Genomic DNA, 25,258 nt, shown 5'->3' on the forward strand with positions numbered 1-25,258 from the left:
TACTATTTTTTTTTTTTTTAATAGACAAAATAATAAATTATTAAAAATGTCCGCATAAAGTGAATGGATTGAAGTTCAAAATTCGGGTTATTATGTATGACCTAATAATTTTGACATTTATATCAGTTGAGCTAGAATTTATATCAATTGTTAGTTGATTCAGTGGTAATTGACGTTGTACTTAATAGAGAGGACTACAGTTGTCTCGCAACTATGATCAGGAGGGGTGAAACCACTTGATGTCAGAACTGGAGCTGTCAAAAGGGCCGGCCCGGTCCGGCCTGGAGGGCCCCGGTCAAATAAAGGGGTCGGCCCAGTCCGGCCCGGCCCGCTTAGCCCGACCCGATAAGCAAAAGCCTACATGGCCCGATGGGCCGGCCCACTAATTTTCATAGTATTTTTTTTTCTGAAAAAAAAAAACATATTCTACTAAATTTATGTTATATTTCTCAACTAAATCTTCAAGAAGGTAATTCGTATCCCTATATTTTCTCACATAATCTCCCAAACAACAATATATCTTCCTCTTTATCTTGATCAAACAAACAAACAAATCTCTAACAAATAATCTCATTCGTAACCAAAAAAAATAATCTCATTCTAATCCAATAAGTTTTTTGTCATATTATTATTATTACTACAAAAAAAACAAAATCCAAGTTTTATATCTTTCATTCATCCATCGTAATTTAAGTAAAAAAAAAAAACAAAAATATAGAGATTTTTTTCTTACTGTACCCCACTTTTTTTTTAATTTCCATAATACCCCTATTTTCAAAATAATTTCCGTAATACCCCTTTTTTAGGACAAAATCTGGCGCGTGCAGGTACATGATGATGGCGGAAACGAGGATTCCACCATGCATGGAGGTATGGCGGAAATGACAGTTCCACCATGTATGCAGGGATGGCGGAAATGGCAGCCCCGCCAAGATGATATGCTTAAAAATAGGAATAAAACAAATTATAGATAGGAACAAAACACAAATAATAACAATAAAACAACAAAAAAAATAAAAAAATTATATATGAATTTATGCATAAAAATAGGACCAAAATATAACAATAAAAAGATTATAGAATTTTTTTAATTCTTTAAGGGGCCGGCCCAAAAGCCTGTGGGCCGGCCCATGACGGCCCATGAAAAAGCATAACCCAATAAGGTCCGGCCCCCTTTTTATGAAGCCCAACCCGTGTAAAATGATAGGGCTAATGGGCCGGCCCGATAGCCCGGCCCTTTTTGACAGCTCTAGTCAGAACTGACCCCCCGAACCAGATTAAGCGATCTCGTGGACCGATACTGCTGGTGAAAAAAAAAACTAGACTGAACACATACTCGCAACCCGACTTAAAACTGACATAACCACTAACACATAGAAGCATCGGGTCGGGTGCGGATTGGATCTCAGTTCAACAATTGTGAAAAATAGGTCATGAACGGTTGCATACGAGTGGGTGCGGGTCTCTATACTAAAACCAACTAAAGGACGATTAAGATGCAAATTTATTCTTTCCTTTGATTTCAAGTGTCTCTCTCATACTCTTCACTTTGTTGTTTTTATCCATCTATAATAGATGAGAGATTTATATTTTACGGTCTTGTAATACGTTGAAAAAAAAAAAGAAGGTGTTAAATATACTCTAATATTTGAAGTCTATATTAATTTATATTTCTGATTTAATTGATCTATCTACTATATAAGAAAAGAAAGTACGAATGAAATCCCCAATTTGATCATGTTTAATTTTTTGACACATCATTTAGTTTAAGGTTTTTTTGGTTATATTTATCTGTCTTAAAGTTGTATATATTTTAAATAATTTTAAGAGTTATACTCATATATTAATACGGGGACATAATCTTTTGTGTGAATTCTGAGGGACCTATGTTTTTTTTTTGGTATACCTATGTTTTTCCTCTTATTAATAAGATTTTCTGTTCTTAAATAGTTGAAAAATAAATGACATTTTTTTAGAAGTTTTTTTTTTTTGTAATATTTTTTGTTGTTGATATAAGGACTAATATTTTGAGAAATAAATTCTCTTTTATTTTACCGTAACAAAAAATTAACTTGTCATCATTGACCATTCTTTTGGAATATATTGGTCATCAATACATTATGCAGAATCTATATTTATTCTCAAGAAACTTGTGTTCTTAGTAACGTTGGGGACGCATGGCTTATGTTTTTACTCTTATTAATAAAGTTTCCATTTTTTTATTATTTTTTTAGACATATATTTATGCTCATATATCAATACAACGACCTAATCTTTTGTGTAATTTCTGCGGGACGTATGTGTTATACTCATATTTAATACGGTGACCTAATTATTTTGATGATTTTTGTGAGTCATCTATTTTCACTAACATATTAATAATGTTGTCTATTTTTTAATACTTTTTAGGGGACTATTTATACTCATATACTAGCTGGACACCCGTGCGTCCGCACGGGAGTTGCGGCGTTGCCGCTCCTCACCTGATAACATGAAATAATAATTTATTGGAAAGTAATTTAAAAGATAATATTTGGTAAAAAAAAAATAGAAAAAGAACAATGGTAAAACTATCACAAAAAAGCCTCAGATATCCGTATTAGTATAATATAAATTTTGTTCGAAAAAAATATATAAATATAGATAATGTAGAAATCATGAAAAAATAGGCTACCTTATTAATATATTAGTAAAAACATCGTCTTGTAAAAGTAACCAAAAATTTATGTCTGTGTATTCAATATATGAGTATATATATAGTCCCGTAAAAATTAATAGAAAATAGGCAACCTTATTAATATGTTAGTGAAAATATAGGTCTCACAAAAATCAACAAAATAATTAGGTCACCGTATTAAATATTAAATATGAGTATAACCCGTAAAATTGTAAAAAAAAAATAGACAACATAAAAAATAAGTTTCCATGTTAATATATGAGTATAAATATAGGTTCCGCATATATTATAAAAGAACGTGCAAACTTATTAATATGAGTAAAAAACATAGCTCCCACAAAAATTACACAAAACATTAGGTCATTGTATTAACATATGAGTATAAATATAAATCTCACAAAAAATAGTAAAAAACTGGAAACTTTATTAATAAGAGTAAAAACATATAACCTTGCATAAATCACACAAAAGAAACAGATATATATATGCTGTTAAGCCATAAGTTGGGAAGGTGAAAAAGAAACAGATGAATTGAAGGAAAGAGTAGTGATGATCTCCATCGTTTTACTCTTCTCTTCCACTTACTCGACGAAATTCGAATTGACAACGTGAATTTTGTTAAAATTGAAATTAGTGATATGGAATAAATTAATCCACGTGTCATGTTTCAATTGGTCATAGTAAAAACCATTTCTATGGTTGTACAAAAAAAAAACAGTTTTTATGTTGTTTATAAGTTTTGTTCTTAAATATATTTAGTTGAATTAAAAATTAACTTAATTGAATATTGGCTTGAAGTCCATAAATGAAGTTGATATTAAAAAAAATTCAAAAAAATATGTGTAGACAAATATAAAATAAACGGACAAATATAACATTAATATTTTATTTTTTTTTAGGTAATTAGTATTGCTGGCTTATTGATGAAAACTTTCCATATAAAACTTTTCAAAAAATAAAAAAACAGAAACATAATATAAAAGGATAACTATTTTTGTTTTAAGTAAGATTAAAAAAAATATTGTAGACAAATATAGCATTAATATTTTATTTTTTTTGGTAATTAAAAAAATGGATTTGTAGATAAAAAGAAAAAAAATGTGGGAGAAGTTGTAATTTAGATTAAAAAATAAATAAAAATAAAGTGATGTAATTTAATTTGGGTTACATACAAAAAATTGGATTTGTAGGTAAAAAGAAAAAAAAATGTAATCTACCTATATTAACAAAAACGTGGCAGATGGTCGATGCCCAGTTAATAATTGATTTTTATTTACTAAAAAATTGAATTTGTATAAAGTGAGGTATTTGAATTTCGGTTACATACAAAAAATTGGATTTTTAGATAAAAAGAAAAAAATCGTGGAAGAAGTAACAAATAAAGTGGAGTTTTGTGGTTACAATTGGTCATTTAACTCATATTGATTATATGTTGGTTCCAAAAATATAACAAATTAATTTATATGACTTAGTGGTAAATGTAATAAGAAGGGTACCCAAAAGGTTAAGGGTTTGAATCCTATTGAGAAATTTCTTTTAGCATTTTTCTACTAACTTTTTTTGATAAAGACAAAAAATAACCCTAAATTGATTATGTGTCAAAAAATGAAAAAGGAGCAAATTGGGAATTTCATTAGTATCTTCTTTTCTTATATAGTAGATTTAATATAGGGATACCTAAGGTTTTTTTATGATGGTTGGTTTTACCATTGTTCTTTTTCTATTTTTTTTACCAAATATTATATCATTTCTATTTTCTTTTATCTTTTAATCTATTTCCCAATAAATTACTATTTCATGTAACCAAGTGAGGAGCGGCAAAGCCGCGACTCCCGTGCGGACGCACGGGTGTCCTGCTAGTTATATATTGTCTTTGGATCTACAAATTTCAAACAAGGTAATTGCATCTCACCCTTTTGTTTTTTATTTAGTTCTTTTATCTTTTGTTGTTTCGTGTATGTGGTGTTGAATTATTTGAAGAAAAAAATTTATGGATGGATGAAATTTTAGATGTAGCACCAAAGTTTCAATTTAACTCATTAAAACGAATCATTCTACTCGTCACCCGTATGACCGACACCCGAACAAATCGAATATGTAGATGGTCAAAATTGAGTCCAAATTAAGAGATTGCGATTTTTATCGGTTTAAGGATTTTTGGCCCGAACCCGACAATGCTCAGCCCTAATCACAAGTATCTATGATTTTTTTTTCACATATTAAAAAAAAGGGTCTTGCTAACCAGTGCCCCCGGGGCACTAGTTAAGAAACCAAAAGAAGAAATAAAATAAAAGTTGTGCATGGAAAACATCAAAATATAAACTTTTGTTGTATTGACCACACTATTTCTAAGTAAAACTTTCTAAATTTGAATCCTTAACAAGTGCCCAGGGGCACTATTTAGCATTTGCCTAAAAAAGATCTATTTTAGTCGTTAGAAAAATTGCAACACTTAATTTAGTCTCTGAAAAAATAAAACAACTTTTAATTCTTGAGAAAAATAAATCTGCACGAGAGTGAAAAAATAAGAAAATGGTGGGAAGAATGGCTATGGTGATGTGGGCAATATGGAACAATAGCAACAATTATGTGTGGAATAATACTAGAATGAATGCAGTGAACAATGTAGAAGATGCGCACCAGCAGCTACTGTCTGAGACTGATCGAGATGACAGCAACACAGTGGCAGCCCCCTATGCAAGGTCAAGTGTAACATGGACGCGAGCTTCTACAACGCAATAGGTGTAACTGGTGTGTTCGTTAGTGCAGGCTCAAACTATATTCAAGAAATTTAGGCTCAACACAATTGAGGGGCGAAGCAATGTGTGAAGTGATACAACAAGGCTTTTCTCATGTGACGTTTGAAAGTGATTCAAAAATTGTCATTGACGCGTATGGTTTATCCTAACTTTGAAGTGAAGTTTACTAAGCGGCAAGGGAATATGATTGCTCATTTGTTCATACCTTAGCAAGGGCGGCTTATTCTCAATCCAGTCAATGTTTGTTTGATTTGATTCCTCATTGTATTGAGAACACTTTGATTAATGAAATGAATTGAGTTTATTTTGATAAAAAAAAATATCAATAGTACACAATCGGAAGTCTCAATGATTAGGTTTTTAAGGTCTTCTAAACTCATAATAATTTTTTTAGGACTCAATATTTGATCTAACAACTGAATAATTAGAATGACATCAATCATATTCTTTATTTGTTATTGGAGATCCATTTAAAGTTAGAATTTTGTTCTGTATAGACTGATCCAATATATAAAGTGACACTAAGAAAATTCGAATTTAAAATCATGACAGAAGCACACCTCAACTTCACAAGTTTTCTCCGGACCAACATATGTGGGTTATGAGTGTCCGTGTAGTAGCAATCCTCTTTTGAGTAATAAGGTTACATATATATCCTAGATGAGGGTGTGATTGCAGCAGCTAGTTGTACATCAGAGTTCTGGTTCATAAAATCTAAGCCCATCTTGGTATTGCGGCTACGAAGTATTTTTGCTTGTAATTACAATTTTGACATCTAAACAAAAATTAAGGGGCTAATGCCACAAGTGGTCCACCGTAGACAAGTGATTTACCGAATATGAATTTTACAAAATTCACTATTGGATTGAAAGTTTATATCGTATAGATCATCCATAAATTTTTTAATTTTTTTTTAAAATCATTTGATATGTTATTGAGACCCATCAAAATTTATGTTATTTAATAAACCGTTAATCTTGATGTGTCTCAATAACATATCAAACAATTTTCAATTTTTCTAAATTTTTCTATGAATGATCTATATGATCTAAACTTTCAATCCAACGGTGAATTTTATAAAATTCGTATTCATTATAATGTTATTCGTGACTGGTTACCAAAATTAAGGTAGTTTAGGTTTATTGTTGTCTTTTGAAATGAAGAATAAACAACAAAGTTTTGTATTTGAGGGTGAGGCAAAATAATATCACTATGTAAAATCATATTATAGACCACATAACCATATAGATGTTCTAAACTTCTAAGGGGCCAACTAATACCATGATTATTCCCATGTGTGTTTTTTTTACCACACATTTGTAATATAGAATAGAAAGACAACTTTGAAACAAAAGTAGATCTCAATCAACCTCATAATAGAGTACAATGCTTTTCAGCCGCCCATGTCCCACAAGAAGGACAAAGACAATGGTACAAGCTCAAAATATTTATGGTTTAGTGGTTGAGGATGTGTAAACACAATTTGTCCAAAAAATTAATAATTATCTTTAATCATACTTTAATACGTATTTCTAAGATAAAAATGTTATTTGACAAAAAAAAATTGACATCACACATCAATACATCATGATGTATCATTCAATTTTGGTTTATATTTAATTTTTTTCTCTCTTTAAGTCAAATGTACATTTTCTATAAAGTGTCAACTTTTTATGTTTAAACATCTCTTCTCTAATGTAAATTTTTTTACACAATTAATCACAACCATTTGTATATATTATCGCTAAAATAATTACAATTAAAATTAAACATGTTTATCGATAGAGTTTAATTGTTGTGCACCGTCGGTGTAAATATTTTTTACACATACATCCAATGACGCGTTGCCAAATCATTTAATGAATGTGACACATCATGTGTTTTTAATTATCATACATGATGTGTCGGTATATTATTGGACGCATGTGCAAAATAACTTTAGACTGACGGTGCATATAAATTAAATTCTTATTGATAAGATAATATAAAAATATTTACACTTAAAATTCATATAAATTAAATCAAATAACTACATAAAAGGGTATAAATTATAACACTTTTTTTTTCAAAACCAAAATCCCCAAAATTTTATTCTTTCTCTCTACACATTAATATTAATAATGTTTCAACAAGGCATCACCATATTATATACAAGAGCTCCTACATTGTTGCATGTGGCCACCTATATGAAACTATGTGAGGAAAGATAATTAAATCCATTAACATATACTTAGAAACTTTTATATATTTCCCTCTTTTTTGGACATTTTGCTATTTAACAAATGACACATGCATTAGGATTCTCTTCCATGCTTTGAACATGGTAATGTGTTGTCATGTAGGGATTATATGCCCTATAATTCCTAACCCATTCTTGAATAGGATCTGGTTGTGGGGGTGCCTCTTTTTTCTTCTCTTCTTCTTTCTTTCCCTCTTCTTTCTTTCCTTCTTCTTTCTTTTCTCCCTCTTTCTTGGGTTCTTCTTTCTTCTTTTCAGGCTCTTTTGCTGGTCCAACAGCTATTATTTCTGTGTGCCAAAATTTTCTCAATTTGCTCACCACATTTACTGGATCTACTGTTCCTATCACTGTCAATTTCTTTTCTTTCATGTCCATTGAGATGGCATCAATCCCTAATAACATTGTTGAAGTAAGACATTTGAAAGTCTTGAATTTGTATTAGTCCTAGAGTTTAGTCTTTTAAATTTACGAAATAACAAATCAGTATTTCATAAATAACACTGATTAATTTAGTCACACCTTCAATTGCATAATAAGTAAGACATTTGAAAGCCTTGAATTTGTATTAGTCCTAGAGTTTAGTCTTTTAAATTTACGAAATAGCAAATCAGTATTTCATAAATAACACTGATTAATTTAGTCACACCTTCAAAATATCTATAGTTGTAAATATCCATCAGAATCGGTGAACGATTTATATAGTATATACATTGGTTTAAAAATAGTTTTTTGCTGAATTAAGAAAAATATATGAAATTGTGGTACTACATTTGGAAAAATGAATAAATTGATTCATGTTATTCAGTTAAAGGGACTAATTTATTATTTGAAAATTTTGAGCATAACTTTCAAATGTGAAGGAGGCCAATCAACAATTAGAACAAGCTTATCAAAACAAGAACTATTGGTGGATATATAGGACTCACATAAATGTCAAAAGCCATTGCAATTTATATTCTTTTACCAATTGAGAATTTGTTGACAATACCTTTATATATGATTTAAAATAAGAGCTTAGCTAATTGTTTCAAAATGGCCAAATTCCAACTATAAAATAATGGGAGTATTAAGAAAATGCCTTTTATTTAAGGGGAGAAATTTATTGACCCTTTGTTGCTTCAAAAGCTAAACTTCGAACAATTAGATTAATCTAACAACGAATCTATTATATCTCAACTGTTAGATTAATCCAATAACCGAAGTTTAACATGAGAAGACAAATGATCTAGTTTGAAAATTAGGCAGATCATTGGAATACAATACAAAAATATTAGAATTTTTATAGTTAGCATAAAATAATTAAAATTTAAATACTAAGTAAACATGAGATACTTAAGATTGTGGAGATATTAAAATTAACCAATAAAGTTTAACAACAAATTATTCTCTAATCCATTTTTTGACGATAGAAGGCAAAATTGTAAAAAATAACCCAAAGTGAAGAATAGTATAATGAATGATTTGGTACCTGAAAGAGTTGAAACTGTTTTGAGTGCTTTCTTCTTATCCTTGTCATCCTGTAACTCTAACTTGAGCACAAACTTCTACAAGTGGAAATCAAGAACTAATTTTAATCTTAATTCAAAATAAACCTTAATTTGATCAAAAAAAAAAATTAAGAAAAACAAACAAACACTTGACCAATAAAAAATTAGTAATAAAAATATAATATATATACACTTGAAATTGAAACCAATATTTTCTACCAACAAAAAAAATCTATACTTTAATGGAAAACATGAAATTTAAATCAAATCTAAACCAAGATCCTAATTAGGGTCATCTTATTTTTAATTCATACTATCCTAGATCTTTACATATATAGAAAAGGGAAGGCATAAAGTTCATGGAGAATAATAAAAGGAATTAATTTTAAAAATTCAAGGAACTTATAAAGAAAAAAAAAACACATAGAAGATTCAAAGTTAGAAAGTGTGAATCATACCTTCATTTTGTTTCAATGTTGTGCAACTTTAAGCAGATCAAATAATGGTATGTTGGAAAATATTGAAAGGAAGATATATTAGACTTTAGAGATAGAAGAAGTGAGAGGGAATGAAATAAGAAAACTATATAGTAAAATATTATAATAATTATATGAATATGAAAATGTTAGTAGTATATACTACTAGTACTATTGAAGAGGTGAAAAATGATGGAGTAGTTGGCTTTATAGTCAGAATGAGCAGCTATAAGAATTGAATGAAGTATAGCTAAGAATCACCCTTTTTTTTTTTCTGAGCATAACCCCACACACACAAAAAATGGCAGTAGCTGGTTTGATTTTGACCGGATGGTTCAAGGCTGCCACAATATTTTTTTGAATTAAGGGGTGGTCCTTTGATTAACTTCTTATAGAAAGTAGAATTACTTTTTATTAAGTGCTTTATAATTAATGTTTATTTTTTCAATGATGGTATCATTATGATAGATACATGCATTTTGTATTGAGTTGTGTTATTTAAACATAAATTTGACGGACACGTATATAAATACAAAAGGAAAAAAATATGCATGCAAATCTATAAAAAATAATATATTATTTTAAAAATGGAAAAATGTATATTTGTCTGATTTGTGTCTAAAAATTGTGTTTATATATCATTTCTGTTTTGTATTAAAAAAAATACTACTACTAACCTTGGTTAATTTTTGCTGATCTCACAATATCATGACATAACTCAATTCAAATCCATGGAAGAAATTATAGCGAAGGACAGTGCATTATAGAGGTTATTTTATCTTTAATGAAAAATTTGCGGATATAACATTTCTTTTTACAAAGGACATAACATTGTTATATACCGCGTTTTTGTTGTTACATTAGTGTTTTATATGTTAGCTAATAAAAAATAGGACACATCATCGTTTTATGGTGATAAATTGGAATCAAGGATAAAATTGTAGAAAATTAGGAAGACAAAAATGTTTGATTTTTAAATAAGAGAACCATAGTCATAAATTATGTAAAAAAAATAGAATGATTTAAAATACAATTAAACTTTTATTTTAAGGAGAAAACTAACACACGCCTTCATGGTACTTCCTCCGTACCACAATATATGTCACTTTGGAGAAAAAATTTGTACCACAATATATGTCGCTTTATATTACCAATGAAAAATTTGATGTTATTTTTCCTATTATACCCTTAACTATTTATTATTCTATCTTCTTTCAATTATTCAATTTATTTTTTCAATACCATAAATGAAGGACAATTTTGTAAATCAATTCATAATCTCTTTTTTCATACAATATTAATTACATTTCTTAATATGTGTAAAATTGTCAAAGCGACATATATTGTGGTACGGAGGGAGTACATGTTAAGAAACTCAATATAAAAATATTCATCTAAAATTCATGATTATTTTATTTTCTATGTAATTTTTTCATTTTTAAGTTCCTTAAACCTACAGTACGAATGAATGACTTCTACATCACATATCTTAGTTCGAGAACATTCGTCAAATACTTTTTAGATATTCCAATTTCCAAGAGTTATTCAAGGAAAATTTCTTTTACCAATCCATCATTGACTAAATATGGGTCATGCGCTAACAGTTCTGAATCTTCTATTATTCCAATTTCCATTAGCTTTGACTCCTATTTAATTTGTCAAAAATTACTCCCTCAGACCTTATTTATAAGTAAAAATTATTTTTTAGATTTATTGAAAAATTAATATATCTAACCTATATTTAAGTTAGATACATTAGTTATTAATTTAGATCATCTAAAATGATTAAAGTGTAACATAAAAAAATTAATAGTTTTGATTGAAATAAACCTATAATTATTATTATTTTTTTTACGAAAAACCTATAATTACTTGTTATACTATAATATTTACTTTTTTAAAGTAACAGTTGATATTACTATAGTGAATTATTCCCTATAGAGAAGTCAAATTTTATTTTTAAAATAAAGCTAATAAAATTTGAACCTACAACCTCGTGCATTCTACTCAAATTATTCACCACCAGAGGGTGGGATGGGTAACAAACAACTAATAATTTGCTATTAAAAAAAAAAATCACCACCAAATCAATCATAATTGCTTAAAATAAGGTCACATTCATTCAATTAAGGGTAAATAGTATTATACCCTCCTGCAAAATAGGCGAGTTTTGCGTTACCCCCTGCAAAATATTTTTTTGAGATTACCCCCTGTAATGTCAAGATTCCTTGCGTTACCCCCTGGCTCAACAAGTGGGCATATGACATGAAAGAATCTTGACGTGGCATGACACGTGGAAATTAATTTATTTTTTATTTATTTTTAATTGCCAACTCATTAATTAATGTGAGTTTTTAATTAAAAAAAAAAAACTTAAAAGTTGTTATATTTTTATGAACTTACTTAAAAGTAAGTTTTTTTTTTTGACTAAAAGTTGTTATTATATATAAAAAAAAAAAATCTTTTTTTTTGACTAAAAGTTGTTATTATTTACTCAAAAAATAATTTTTTTTTTAATATATAATAACAAGTTTTAGTCAAAAAAAAGAAAAAAACTTTTAGTCAAAAAAAAAAAGAATTTTTTTTTTATATATATAATAACAACTTTTAGTCAAAAAAAAAAGAATTCTTTTAGTAAAAAAAAAAAAGAAATCTTTTTTTTTTATATATATAATAACAACTTTTAGTCAAACAAAAAAAAATATCTTTTTTTTATATATACATTAACAACTTTTAGTCAAAAAAAAAATCTTTTAGTAATTTTTTTTATATATATTAACAACTTTTAGTCAAAAAAAAATAAAAATATGTTTTTTTTTATATATAATAACAACTTTTAGTAAAAAAAAAAGAAATTTTTTTTTTATATATATAATAACAACTTTTAGTCAAACAAAAAAAAATCTTTTAGTCAAAAAAAAAAAAAGAAATCTTTTTTTTTTATATATATAATAACAACTTTTAGTCAAAAAAAAAAAGAAATCTTTTAGTCAAAAAAAAAAAAGAATTTTTTTTTTTTATATATAATAACAACTTTTAGTCAAAAAAAAAATCTTTTAGTCAAAAAAAACAAAACTTTCTTTTAAGTAAGTTCATAAAAATATAACAACTTTTAAGTTTTTTTTTTCATTTTTTTAATTAAAAACCCACATTAATTAATGAGTTGGCAATTAAAAATAAATAAAAAATAAATTAATTTCCACGTGTCATGCCACGTCAAGATTCTTCCATGTCATATGCCTACTTGTTGAGCCAGGGGGGTAACGCAAGGAATCTTGACATTGCAGGGGGGTAATCTCAAAAAAATATTTTGCAGGGGGTAACGCAAAACTTGCCTATTTTGCAGGGGGTATAACACTATTTACCCTTCAATTAATGCACAAACAATTGAAAAGAAAACACCTTACCTTTCATTCTTATTAATTATATAAGACAATTTTCACTACATTATATTAAAAAAAAATTATTTTTTGTCTCTTAGAATTAGAATTATAAAAACATTTTTAATTCCTCTCTATTAAGAAAGTGGGTGCACTTGCAATGTAAGGACATGAAGTGAGAATTATCATTTTGAGAATTAGCACCCAAAAAGTTTGTGATTAGTTTGATTGCCATGTTGGAAAATTGGAATGATTAATCAAGATTAATATTCCCCACTTAGTCAATGACCAAATCATCTAGTCAATGACCAAATCATCTAGTCAATGGCTTAGACTAATACTAACATCATCTGTGACGTCAATTGCTCATATATATATATATATATATATAAACACAAGTGTCCGGTGAATTTCACGATGTAAATATACTTATTCAAGTTATGGGCATCTTAACGGTCAACATCATAATGATTGATGCATGATAATAAGATCTAGATTTCAACATTTATATCAGTGTTGAGGCCGTTTCGGTCGCTCTCACATTAGGAGTTGTGGCTTCGTGTCGGGAACTTATATATCTTTCATGCGAAAATTTTGGATATTGATTCTCTCATTCTTAACCTAAAAACAACAATAATAGAAAAAAAAACGGTAAACATAGCAGGAAAAAAATTAAACAAAGAAAGAAAAAGAGAATTATTGTGTTAGATATAGTTTTTTTGGGAGTTGATAATTAGTGTCAAAAGCATGCTGTCCCGGATGAATAAACGTGCAAGATATAAAGGCTTAATTAGTAAAATGGTCCCTTAAAGACATTTTTGGTTTTAGATTGGTCATCTCTTAAAGAAAAAAAGGTCCAAATAGGTCCCTTAAAGAAAAAAAAGTCCGAATAGGTCCCTTAAAGACATCTCCGTTAATCAGTTTGGTCCCTAAAAAGAGGTCTAAATAGGACCAAACTGATTAACAGAGATGTCTTTAAGGGACCTATTCAGACTTTTTTTCTTTAAGGGACCTATTTGGACCTTTTTTTCTTTAAGGGACCAATCTGAAACCAAAAATATCTTTAAGGGACCATTTTACTAATTAAGCCAGATATAAATAAATGAATTTTTCTAACACGTGTCTCTGAAGCACTCTTTAAACATTTTATTTAAAGAATCTATTTAATCAAAAAATGAAATATTTCAATTCTGATCTAATGCATTGATTTTACATATTTTCATAAAAAAATTATAATAAAATTACTATTTAAAATATTTAAAAAGTACTTCAGATCCCTCGTTAGCATTTTCCTAAATAAAATCTAACTAATTTCAATTACACAAGTCAAAGGTCAAGATAATTCTTGATCATCCTCAGGATGTTCCTAATTAATGTTACAGCACCACATGCGGTTTTTAAGTGCTATTGTATAGATGCTATATTGTTTTGAATTGGTATATAGATGCTATATTGTTTTGCATGTACACATGATTTAAATTTTCAAACTATATAATAGCATTAACAACATTTGTAGTCATATTTACAACATTTATGACGGTTGTTATGTCGGCTGTTGTGCAAGGAGCCGATATTATTAATGTCATTTTTAATCTCTTGTGGGGACTAAATGATGAAGATGCAGTTCAAGTTACCACAATTTTATGGAGTATCTGGAAACAACGCAACAATAAGGTTTGGAATAACACGGTTGATACTCAAAGTCGTGTAATTAGTTGCGCCGAGGAGATGATATGTGATTGGGCTGCTGTTTACGTGGAAATTTGGTAAATAACCGCTAGTTTAAGTATTTAAACTCGCGAGATCAACTAGTAAATCTCAGGACAATTTTGTGTTTTGTTTACTTAGAAAAATGTTTGAGTGTTCGTCCAAAAAGTATAACAAACACTTAAGAATTAAATCTTTTGCAAACGATGAAAGAAAAAGCTAGTTCGAATCGCCTCGAAACAGCAATTTCATAAACAAACATTAAATAAGATTAAAGAACATTGCTGGAAAGTAAATTGCATTGAATGAAAATCAATTACAAAGTAAATGGTTCACAAAACATACATCTTCTCCTCGATATTCCTTTCGTTCGATCGCTGAGTACTTAGAATTTTCAGAGAAAGTTTTGTATAAAATTTTGTGACCCTTGTTTTGAATGAAAAACTACTATAAATACTATGGCGAAGTGGTAACTGCTTCTTGATCATCTGGACGCTCTTCGATTTGCCACGTCGACCCACGTTCTCCACTTTCGACTCTTCTTTCTTCAGTGCGCGCCAATACTCTATTGGGCCGTTGTTGTTTCTTTTGGGCCTGGACCAACTGACCCTTTGATTTGTTTCGCCGTTTCGACACGCTCCTTGGCAGATTAACCTACAAGCATTAACTTCGACGCCTTCGAAACTCTTTCCCGTTTCAACATAGTTGAAGCTTCGACACAATATCTGAAAGTTTTATTTTAACAACCTAACCTTCAAATAAATATTGGACCCACCAATTATATTTAATTGATAAATACCAAATTTATGCCCAACAAATTGCCCCCCAAAAATGTCATTTTCGATTGTGTCTATCGAAAGAGGAAGTGACATTTTTGAAAGTATAAAGAGATATCTCTCTTTTTGTTTCTTTTCTCCTATCCTGATATCCAAATTTTTAGGATTGGCTCCAACACTTACTTTCTTTGCCACCTTTAAAGGGGATTAGACACTTGTCAGCGTAGGAAGTTGAAGAAGTTGTTATTTTCCTCTTTTGAATTATTTTAATTCCAAAATAACGCGCCCCTATATATAGGCAACTCCTTTCTTCGCTGTTCTTTTTCCCAAACCTTTCAACTGTTCATCTTCTTTCTTAACTTTGGCGATTTTCTGCTGAATCTTTCGCTTTCAATCATCTTTAACTTTGAAACCTTGTTTAACTTCAACCCATCACTCCCTTTTTCACTCGATTTATGTTAAAGTTGTTCTATCGTCTCGCGATTCCCAATTTCAACCCTAATCACCAACTTAGATAAACTTTTAAACTTCATCAATGGCGTCAAGCTCAAACACTAGGAAGCTACTTCCTTACGCTGGAAAGTGGACCACCAACACGCTCTCTACTTACGAAGAAGGTACGGTTCCAGAACCATCACTAAGACTTGATTTGCAAAAGATTTGGGAAAGTCAAGTAATCTTCCCATATTCTATTAATAACCTGGTGCATGCGTTCGGTGGACCTAAACCAGATGATAAGAACCGAAACCCCAACACCATGTCTATTTTCCCTGTCTACAAACCTTGTGCTCCTAGGGTTTTCATCAGCGAACCTTATAACTTTAGTTACATCAAGGCACCTAACAGGGTATTTTGATCAGCTCCTTCTTTGAATGACCAATATCTTGCTTGGTTAGAGAGAGTACAGTGTGATAAAGCTGATATTTGGCAAGCTTGTGGTATTTATGACCTTATTCAATTTTCTAGGACAGGCCTCAAATACCAGCAAGAGATTATTATTGCTGTTTTGCACTTTTTTGAGTCTTCTACCAACACTTTCCACTTTGAATGTGGTGTGATGACTCCCACTTTGCTTGATGTTTCTGCTATCACTGGTTTATCACCAATTGGGGATACTTATGACCCTTTCAAAGCTTCTGACAACATCAAATTCGACTTTCACCACAAATCCTACTCCAAATACATCCTGGAAAACCAAAAGGATGATGATGAAGTGAGTGCTGAAGAGCATGTTGCTTTCTTAACTCTTTGGATATCCCAATATGTGTTCTGCACCCAATCTCTTCAGGTGGCCAAGAAATATATCCCCATGGCCATTCAGCTTCATGAATGTCAGCAATTCAGTTTTGCTCGACTCATCCTTGTATGTCTTTACGAATCCATGAGAGATGCTTGTGAGCACCTTAAGAAAACAGGTGATGGATCTACCTTCCTGGGTCCTGGCCCCTTCTAGTTATTGCAACTGTGGTTGAATGCCATATTCCCTACGGAGTTAGACCTCTTCTTGCTAGAGCAATTTTATGTTGAATCTAGTGCGCGCCAAGTCGAAGGCACTAGACTAGCAAGATTGGTTCCTAGGATGAGGGGCCTTTCTTATGATGCAGTCTTCCAACAATATTTCAATGTCTTTTTGAGCCTAAAGGAATTCAAACCTAGCTTTGCTCCTTTTGTAGACAGACCACTTGGTCCTTATTGGTTTGTTCATCACTTTCCTCCTCTACCAGACTATGAAGAACTGATCACCAACATTTGGAGGGCTTACTTGATGCCTACAGTCCTCTCTTGTCGAGTTGGACCAGCTGCTGGAGAATTTGGGTTAGTTGGTTATTTCCCAAATTTGGTATCTCACCAATTTGGCCTAACCCAAATACTCCCAAAGAGCATATACTTAGAAGAAAGGGATGTTTGCTTAGGCAAGTATGGCATGACAGAGCCTCAATATCGTTTGTTCTTGGAACATTTCGACAAGCCTACTTATGAGCTCACCCCTTTCGAATTTGTATCTTCTCATGCTTGCACTAGGGAATTCTCCAGATGGTGGTCTCTCCATTATGAAGGGCGCCGGGTAGACAAGGATGTCTTGCTTACTACTATCTCTAATGTATTCGACTCATCCATTTTGAACAAGATTAAGTCCAAACTAAACACCAGAGGTAACCTTTGCTTCAAACCATACTTGTGTAATCCCCAGTTTGTACACATTTTCATTTCATGTGCATTTCCTTATGTAGGAAGCAAATCAAAAGTTGGCTCCAGCAGCTCTAATAAACCTTCTCTTCCACCAACAAAGGTTGAGCTAGGGGTAAGCATTTTACCTTTAAATACACTTCACATTCCTCTGTGGATTTTTGGCTAACTTTTTGCTATGCCATTTCTCAGGTTACCACGCGCAAAAGATCAAACCCAGTTGAAGCTCCCTCTTCTTCAAAGAAATAGAAGCCTACTCAAGTTACTCTTTCGAGCACTCCAAATGAGGTAACTTTTTGGCCATGAGCTTGCTTTTTCATTGTTCTTTGGCTTGAATGCAAACTTATTGAAATATGGCTTATAGGACACCACCACTCTTCCAACCATCAATGAACAACCCGCAGCTGCCACCATGCAAGATCCTCTTCCTTCTGATCAACCATCTAGGGACAAGAAAAAGAAGAAGAAGAAAGACAAGAAGAACAGCTACCTAGCTTCTCATGAAAATCACCCCACTGACTCTGCAGCACAGGAAGAAGCTTCTAGACCTTCTGAAGATCCTCCACAAGATCAATCAGAAAAGAAAAAGAAGAAAAAGAAGCACAAGGAGCCTTCCTCTTCAATTACTCCAGCTGAAACAGGCGCTGTCGAAGCAGAAACACCTAAGGTGCCTGAGGTTGATCTGGATAGCCATGTACAAGTAAGCACTCTCTTCTGGATCTTAATGCTTTTCCTTGTTTTTAACTTCCTGCTTACCTTATGAATTTTGTTCTATTCCAGCCACAAAATCCCCCACAACCTGTGCTTCAGGAAGATCCTTCTCCCAGCAAAGTGGTCAAGGATGTAGTTGAAGAACTGAATGCTACACAGCAGGACACTGTAGAAAGGACTCCTTCTCCTCAGCCTGTCGAAACGCCTATCCCCAACAAATCACCATCTCCTAAGCCCACTAGCTCGCCTCACCTTGGCGCAGGAGACGCTATACTTGAACCCAACCCTTTATTGGCTCAAGCACAAATGCCAAATCCAAATGAGCAAGTATTGGATGCTGTTAATGCTGAAGCTAGCCACAATGTAGGGGTTGCCAATGAGCAAGGCCCACCTCTCGAAGGTGAACATTCCACTACCAATCAGCCACAACCAAGTGGGCCAAGCCATTGCTCTGGTTCTATGAACACCAACAACTTCGACTCTGATGACAATGATTCCCAAACTGGAGATTCTTATGGTGAGGAAGGTACTTCTGTTTCAAAACCTCCTCCTTCCATCATTTTGCCAGCTAAACTAGCTAAAGAGTTGAAGGATTTAGCCCCAGCGGATGCACTTAGTAAGCTCCTTTCAAATCATGGTACCTCTAACCCTGATGCTGAGGACAAGGAAAGCTCATTTGAGCAAGAGCAATTTGATCATGAGCTGAGGTTTAAAAGAGAGATTCTTGATGGAGACATGTTAGGATTGCTCGAGCGTGATTCTTCCATCTACTTCAACATCAAAGCCTTGTTCAATAAGCTCCAAAATCCTAGGACCAGCGAAACAACTTTCTTCCTAGTCACTCAAGCAGAGGCCTACTTGGAGCAATATGTCAATCAATCTCAACTCCTGACCAGAACTGATGAGCTTCTGAACTCTCAACTTTCTGCACAACAACGTCTTTTCGACCAAGCAGCCCATTGCAATGCAGAAGTCACGAGGGTCAAAGCTACCTCTTCTGATGCCCTCAACCAAATTGTGGTTTGTGAAGACAACATCACCAAATGGCAATCTAAGATCAAAGAGTTGGAAGAGAAGATTCGACAAGAGGAAGCCAAGAAGGAGCATTTTACTGCATTGGCTGTCGAAGTTCACAGGGTCAAGATTGATGAGCTAGCCCATGAAGGTCTTCAGCATTATAGTGATGGCTTGGCTGTTCAGAGGCAAGTGGAACGTCTTGCAAACGACAAGGAAGTGTTGTAGCGTAAGTTGGTTTCCATTCGAAACCAATATTACCAATTCAAAGCAGCTAACCAGAAGCCACCTTCTTCGTCACAGCAGCGCTCTTAGGACTTATGTAATTTAATACAATATTTGTGCTTTTATTATTACCTTTGTCTCACTCGAACAACTGCCTTTTATCTTTACATTCGAACAATTTAGGCGTACCTTTTTTAATGTATGCCTCCTTTTGGTTTTAATGTTGTACATTCCTATTTTGCCTAAGTTATTTTATTCTTAGGATCCACGACTGCTTGCTTTTCCTAATTTTGGCCAACATTCCAAGTTTGTTTAATAACTTCTCCAGAAGGATAAGACAAACAGGTTTTCAATGCAGTCAAATCTAACTGACTACACCCACTTGATCATTTATTGAACCAACACTTTCTAATGCGAAACTAATTATGGTTGTAACCATTTATGCATTTAAAGCGCGCTATTTAACCCTTGTGGCTCCTTCTATAAATACCTCATTTAGAGTCTCTCTATTCCATTGTCACAATCGATCAAACCAAAAGAAAACAATTCTTTGAAAATGAATAGGGAGAAAGATCAATCTCTTACCACCAAAGACTCCAAAATTCAACGTCCCCTTGGAAGGGGAAGAATCAAGAAACCAGCCTTCAAACCTCCACGCACCAGATTTCCTCACCCTAGGAGGGTAAAAGATAAGGAAGTGGAAACCATCGTCCTCTCCTCTGATTCCTCTAGCTCAGACGATACTGACTCAGACTATGCTGAATTCCTCAGCACCTGGGAGCCTGATGAGCAGTTTCCAGGATCTCTTTCTTCTGAGAAAGAGGATTCTCAAGCATCTGAGCACTCCAGTTCTGATTCTAAGGAAGAAGAAACTGAGGACTAGGATAAACCCTAAGTGGTGATCCTGCAACATTCAACCATTCTTGTATTTTCTTGAATCATTCTTGAATGATTGGTTGTAATGTTTTATTTTTAATGAATAAACTTTTATTTTCTTGGCAGTTTTCTTTACCATTTCGCATCTTTAATTCTGAACTACTCGTTCTTTATGCGTATTTCTTGTAACGTTGGCTTATATCTCTTCAAATATTTGCCATTCATGTTCACTGAACGTTGTTCAGGCGTTAATTCTTCAATCTCATAAGCCCCATTGGATAATACCTGGGAGATCTTGAATGGTCCTTCCCAATTAGGAGACCATTTCCCAAAGACTTTATCTCTTCTATCCATGGGAAGAATAACTTTCCAAACCAAATCTCCTAAGTTAAAGGCTTTAGGTTTAACTTTTTTATTGTAAGCTTTGGCAATTCTTTCTTTTTGTCGAACTAATGCATCTAATGCTTGCAATCTCTCCTCATCTACATCTACCAACTCATCTAACATCAAGTTCCAATAATGGTCAGTAGGTAGTTCCAATTGCCTTTGCACTCGGATTGATTGCATCATAACCTCCACAGGCAATACAACATCATGACCATAAGTCAGTCGAAAAGGAGTTGAACCTGTTGATTCCTTAGGAGAATTTCTACATGCCCATAGAACTTGATCCAAAGTTCTGTGCCAATTCTTTGGCTTTTGAGCAATATGTTTTTTGATTAGACCAATTATGACCTTGTTAGCTGCTTCGACTTGACCATTTGCTTGAGCATAGTAAGGTGTCGAAGTTATCAGCCTAAAACCTGCTTGTTCAGCAAAGTCTTGCATTTTTCGTCCCACAAACATTGTCCCTTGGTCTGTAGTAAAAGTTTCAGGGAGCCCAAACCTATAAATAATGTGGTTTTGGATGAAATTAATCACAACCTCCTGATCCACATTTGTTAGAGCCACAGCCTCTATCCACTTAGTGAAATAATCAATTCCAACCAGTATATAGCGCTGATTTTTTTGATGAAGCTGGCCTGATTTCGCCAATTAAATCTAAGGCCCAACCCCTGAAAGGCCAAAGCTTGACAATCGAATGCAATTCGCTTGCGGGAACATGTTGTATCCCTGCATGTTTTTGACATTCTTGACACCCTTTTGCGTACTCTATACAATCCTTAAGCATGGAAGGCCAATATAACCCTTGTCGAAACAAAAGCCATTTCATTTTGTGGCCTGCTTGATGGGCGCCACAGGCCCCACTATGAACATTGGAAGTTGCTACATATGCCTCATTTTCATTAAGACATTTCAACAAAACTCCTTCAGGTGTTTTCTTAAACAATTCATTCCCAATGATTGTGTAGCTTAAGGCTCTATACTTAACCTTTCTTTCAGTTGTACCTACTGGATTCTCCAAGTAGTTGACAATGGGTTTCCTCCAATCATTATCAACTAAGTTATCAATGACGAAAATTTCAGCCATCACCTCATCAAAGTGCGAATCTACTACTTCAAGGTTTCCTTCGACACTTTGCTCGTTTGCCCCCAGCTGCTCAAATGCTGTCGACACATTGGGCATTGGCTCACATGAAATTAGTTTCTCTTTAATCTCAACTAATTCCTCTAGTTTTTCTTTTGTCATCTTATAACCAGAAGCAATTTGAGCTAAATTATTTGCCTCTTGATTCTCAATTCGAGGTACATGCCGAATATCACATGAATCGAAACGTTTTAGCAAAGAAAATGCAATAACAAAGTACTTCATCAAATGCTCTTGAATGCATTTATACTACTTTGTTAATTGCTTTATTACTAATTCAGAATCACCTCTTATTTTAACATGTTTTGCCCCCAGGTCTAAAAGAATCTTTAGGCCTGCAATTAAAGCCTCATACTCAGCCTCATTGTTGGAGCAAGCCCCATTAATCTTATACCTAAACTTTGTTGGAATTCTCAATGGAGAAATAATCAAGATTCCAATTCCTGTACCATGTTTATGCCTTGAGCCGTCGAAATATAAAATCCAGGGCTCAAAATCTACATAAGTTACTGGAGCTTCGACTACTGAATGATCAGCAAGGAAATCAGCAACTATTTGGCCTTTGACAGCCCTCAAAGATTGATAAGTTAGTGAATACTCTGTTAAAGCCAAAGCCCACTTTCCAATTCTACTATGCAAAATTGGTTTCAATAACATATGCTTAATAATGTCAAAGTGAGAATAGACATAAACATCAACTGGCTTAATATATTGCTTAAGTTTGGTACAAGAAATATACAAACATAAACAAAGCTTTTCAATTGAACTATATCTAGTTTCTGCATCATTTAAAATTCTACTTAGATAATAAATAGCTTTTTCTACGCCATTTTCATCCTCTTGAGCGAGCATGCTTCCAATAGTTGAATCTGATGCTGAAATATACAACTTCATTGCCTTATCTCAAATAGGAGGCATTAAGGTAGGAGGCTTCGACAAATATGTCTTAATCTCATCAAATGCCTTTTGCTGTTCTATTCCCCATTCGAATACATCATCTTTCTTGAGCTTTAGCAGTGGAGAGAACGGTTGAGCCTTCCCACTTAGGTTTGAAATAAACCTTCTCAAAAAATTGATCTTACCTAGCAAAGACTGAAGCTGTTTCTTTGTTCCTGGAGGCTTCGTCTCCATGATAGCCTTTGTCTTGTTTTGATTGATTTTTATGCCCTTTTTATGCACAACAAAGCCAAGGAAATCTCCTGCACGTACACAAAAAACACATTTTAGTGGATTCATTTTTAATCCACATTTCCTCATCCTTTCAAACGATTTTCTAAGATGATCTATGTGTTCATCCTGAGATGAGGATTTCACAACAATGTCATCAATGTAAACTTGCATAAAAATCTCAATAAAGTCATGAAAAATTAAATTCATGGTTCTTTGATATGTTGCCCCAACTTTTTTTAAACCAAAGGGCATTACTACCCATTCATAAGTGCCTAAGGCACCAGGGCAACGAAATGCAGTTTTTGACACATCATCTTCATCAATGAAAATTTGATTATAGCCTGAATAGCCATCTAACATGCTCAAATATTCATGCTCTGCTGCTGAATCAACTAGCATTTCCGCCACAGGCATGGAATATTCTTCTTTTGGTGTAGCATTGTTTAAATCCCTAAAGTCTATACAAACTCTAAGTGATCCATTCTTCTTAATAATAGGAACAATATTTGTTAACCATTCTACATACCTGGTTGTTCGAACGAACTTGCACTTGAGCAACCTTTCGATTTCTGCCTTGATCTTTGTCATGATTTCTGGTGCAAACCTCCTTGGAAGCTGCTTTACAGGTTTCTTGTCTGGTCGAAGTGGCAGCCTATGTTCTACCAAGTTTCTGCTTAGCCCAGGCATCTCACTATAATCCCATGCAAAGCAATCTTTGTAATGTTTAAGCAATTCGACCATTCTATCTCTTAAGCTTGGATCAATATTGGCACTAATATAAGTTGGTCTTTTAATAGAGCCATCTCCAATATCAATTTCCTGCAAAGGATCTTGGGCTTGCATTCTTTGAGTTGAACTGTGTGGATCTTTTTCAAAACCCAAAGGTTCATCATCATAAATGCAATCCAACCTTTGCTTCTCACCATTATTCAAATCACTAGCCTCTAAGGCCACTTCATTTCCTGAGTCGATATTGGCTTCGACAGCCATATTTTCTTGTAAATTAATGGCCTCTAATGCCATTTTGATTCTATTTTCGGCTGCATAAGCCGTAATCCGATCCCATGTTGGGGACTTAATCATCATATTCATTGAAGTTGAACCATCCAGAAGCTGATGGGTAAGCATCCTCAAACAAGGGCTTTTCAATATCTTCTCTTTCCTAACAAAAGCCATGGGTTGGATGCAGCTTGACTGAGTGGTATACATTTTTCGACACCACCTCATTTGGATCGAAGGCAGCATCTTGCTCACCACAAGGAGCAATCGAAGCCAAATTCTTATCAAAATTCTGGAGAGTCACAGTGCCTGTTTCTGAAACGTATGCACTTTGATCCGCCTCTACATTTTCGACTAAACCATCCTCTCTCCAAATGATTAATCTTTGATGCATAGTTGAGGGAACGACCCCAATGCCATGAATCTATTCCCTTCCTAATAACAAGTTGTAATTAGGTCTGGCAGAAATGACCATAAAGAGGGTTTTTCGAACTGTGCTTCCAACACAAACCTCCAACTGCATTGCCCCTAGAGAATGTCATATTCCAAAGGCAAGATGGACACAACATTAACCATTACGTCGAAATCTGATCCCTCATCTAAGAGGTCATCATCATCCATGTCATTTTCGCCTTCTACCATGACGGGATTGCCCCCAGCCTCAGCATCTTTACTTGCCAATTTCTTCTTCCACTGAAACCTTCGCCACTGAGTGCGAGTCATAGGATTTTTCCCCTTATAATTGTTTCTATAAGAGTACTTATTGGCTTCTGTGGCAGCATTCATCTTTTCATTCCCAGCTACCACTTTTGAACCCTTAGGCTCAGAAACAATGTTAACATTAACATTGCTTGAACTTCCATTCTCCATCATTCTCTTATTGAAAGTCACATACTGCCCACTTACCCACTGGTTAATGGGTGCTCTTCCAGATGGCTTGAAAGTGTTTTGGGGGCCTAGCCTCTGATGAATCGAAAGGCCTTTGGTAATAGGCTTTCCCCAGTTAGCTCCTTTGTATGGCCAAGCTTTTTGATTATGCTTAGTCTT

The 25,258-nt window shown here is 33.1% G+C and overlaps 2 protein-coding genes across 2 annotated transcripts; both read right to left on the bottom strand.

The window, feature by feature from the left end:
- Positions 1-7,493: 7,493 nt before the first annotated feature.
- Positions 7,494-9,933, bottom strand: LOC123887084 (heavy metal-associated isoprenylated plant protein 39-like). Its single transcript, XM_045936366.1, has 3 exons — positions 9,621-9,933; positions 9,144-9,219; positions 7,494-8,067 (listed from the first exon to the last, which is right to left on the bottom strand). The coding sequence occupies exons 1-3, from the start codon at positions 9,624-9,626 to the stop codon at positions 7,712-7,714; spliced, it is 438 nt and encodes a 145-aa protein (XP_045792322.1). The 5' UTR covers positions 9,627-9,933; the 3' UTR covers positions 7,494-7,711.
- Positions 9,934-21,490: 11,557 nt separating this feature from the next.
- On the bottom strand, positions 21,491-22,267 carry LOC123886340. Its single transcript, XM_045935667.1, has one exon. The coding sequence runs from the start codon at positions 22,265-22,267 to the stop codon at positions 21,491-21,493; it is 777 nt and encodes a 258-aa protein (XP_045791623.1).
- Between the last annotated feature and the right edge of the window lie 2,991 nt (positions 22,268-25,258).

Source organism: Trifolium pratense, linkage group LG5, assembly GCF_020283565.1.
Source record: "Trifolium pratense cultivar HEN17-A07 linkage group LG5, ARS_RC_1.1, whole genome shotgun sequence".
Lineage (NCBI taxonomy): Eukaryota > Viridiplantae > Streptophyta > Magnoliopsida > Fabales > Fabaceae > Trifolium > Trifolium pratense.

What these genes read in the sequence shown, in the direction of transcription:
- LOC123887084 (XM_045936366.1), bottom strand. An exon ending in AACAGTTTCAACTCTTTCAG is followed by an intron (nt 8,068 to 9,143) that starts GTACCAAATCAT and finishes CAATGTTATTAG; the next exon opens with GGATTGATGCCATCTCAATG.
- LOC123886340 (XM_045935667.1), bottom strand. Translation starts at nt 22,267, where the DNA reads ATGAAGTACTTTGTTATTGCATTTTCTTTGCTAAAACGTTTCGATTCA.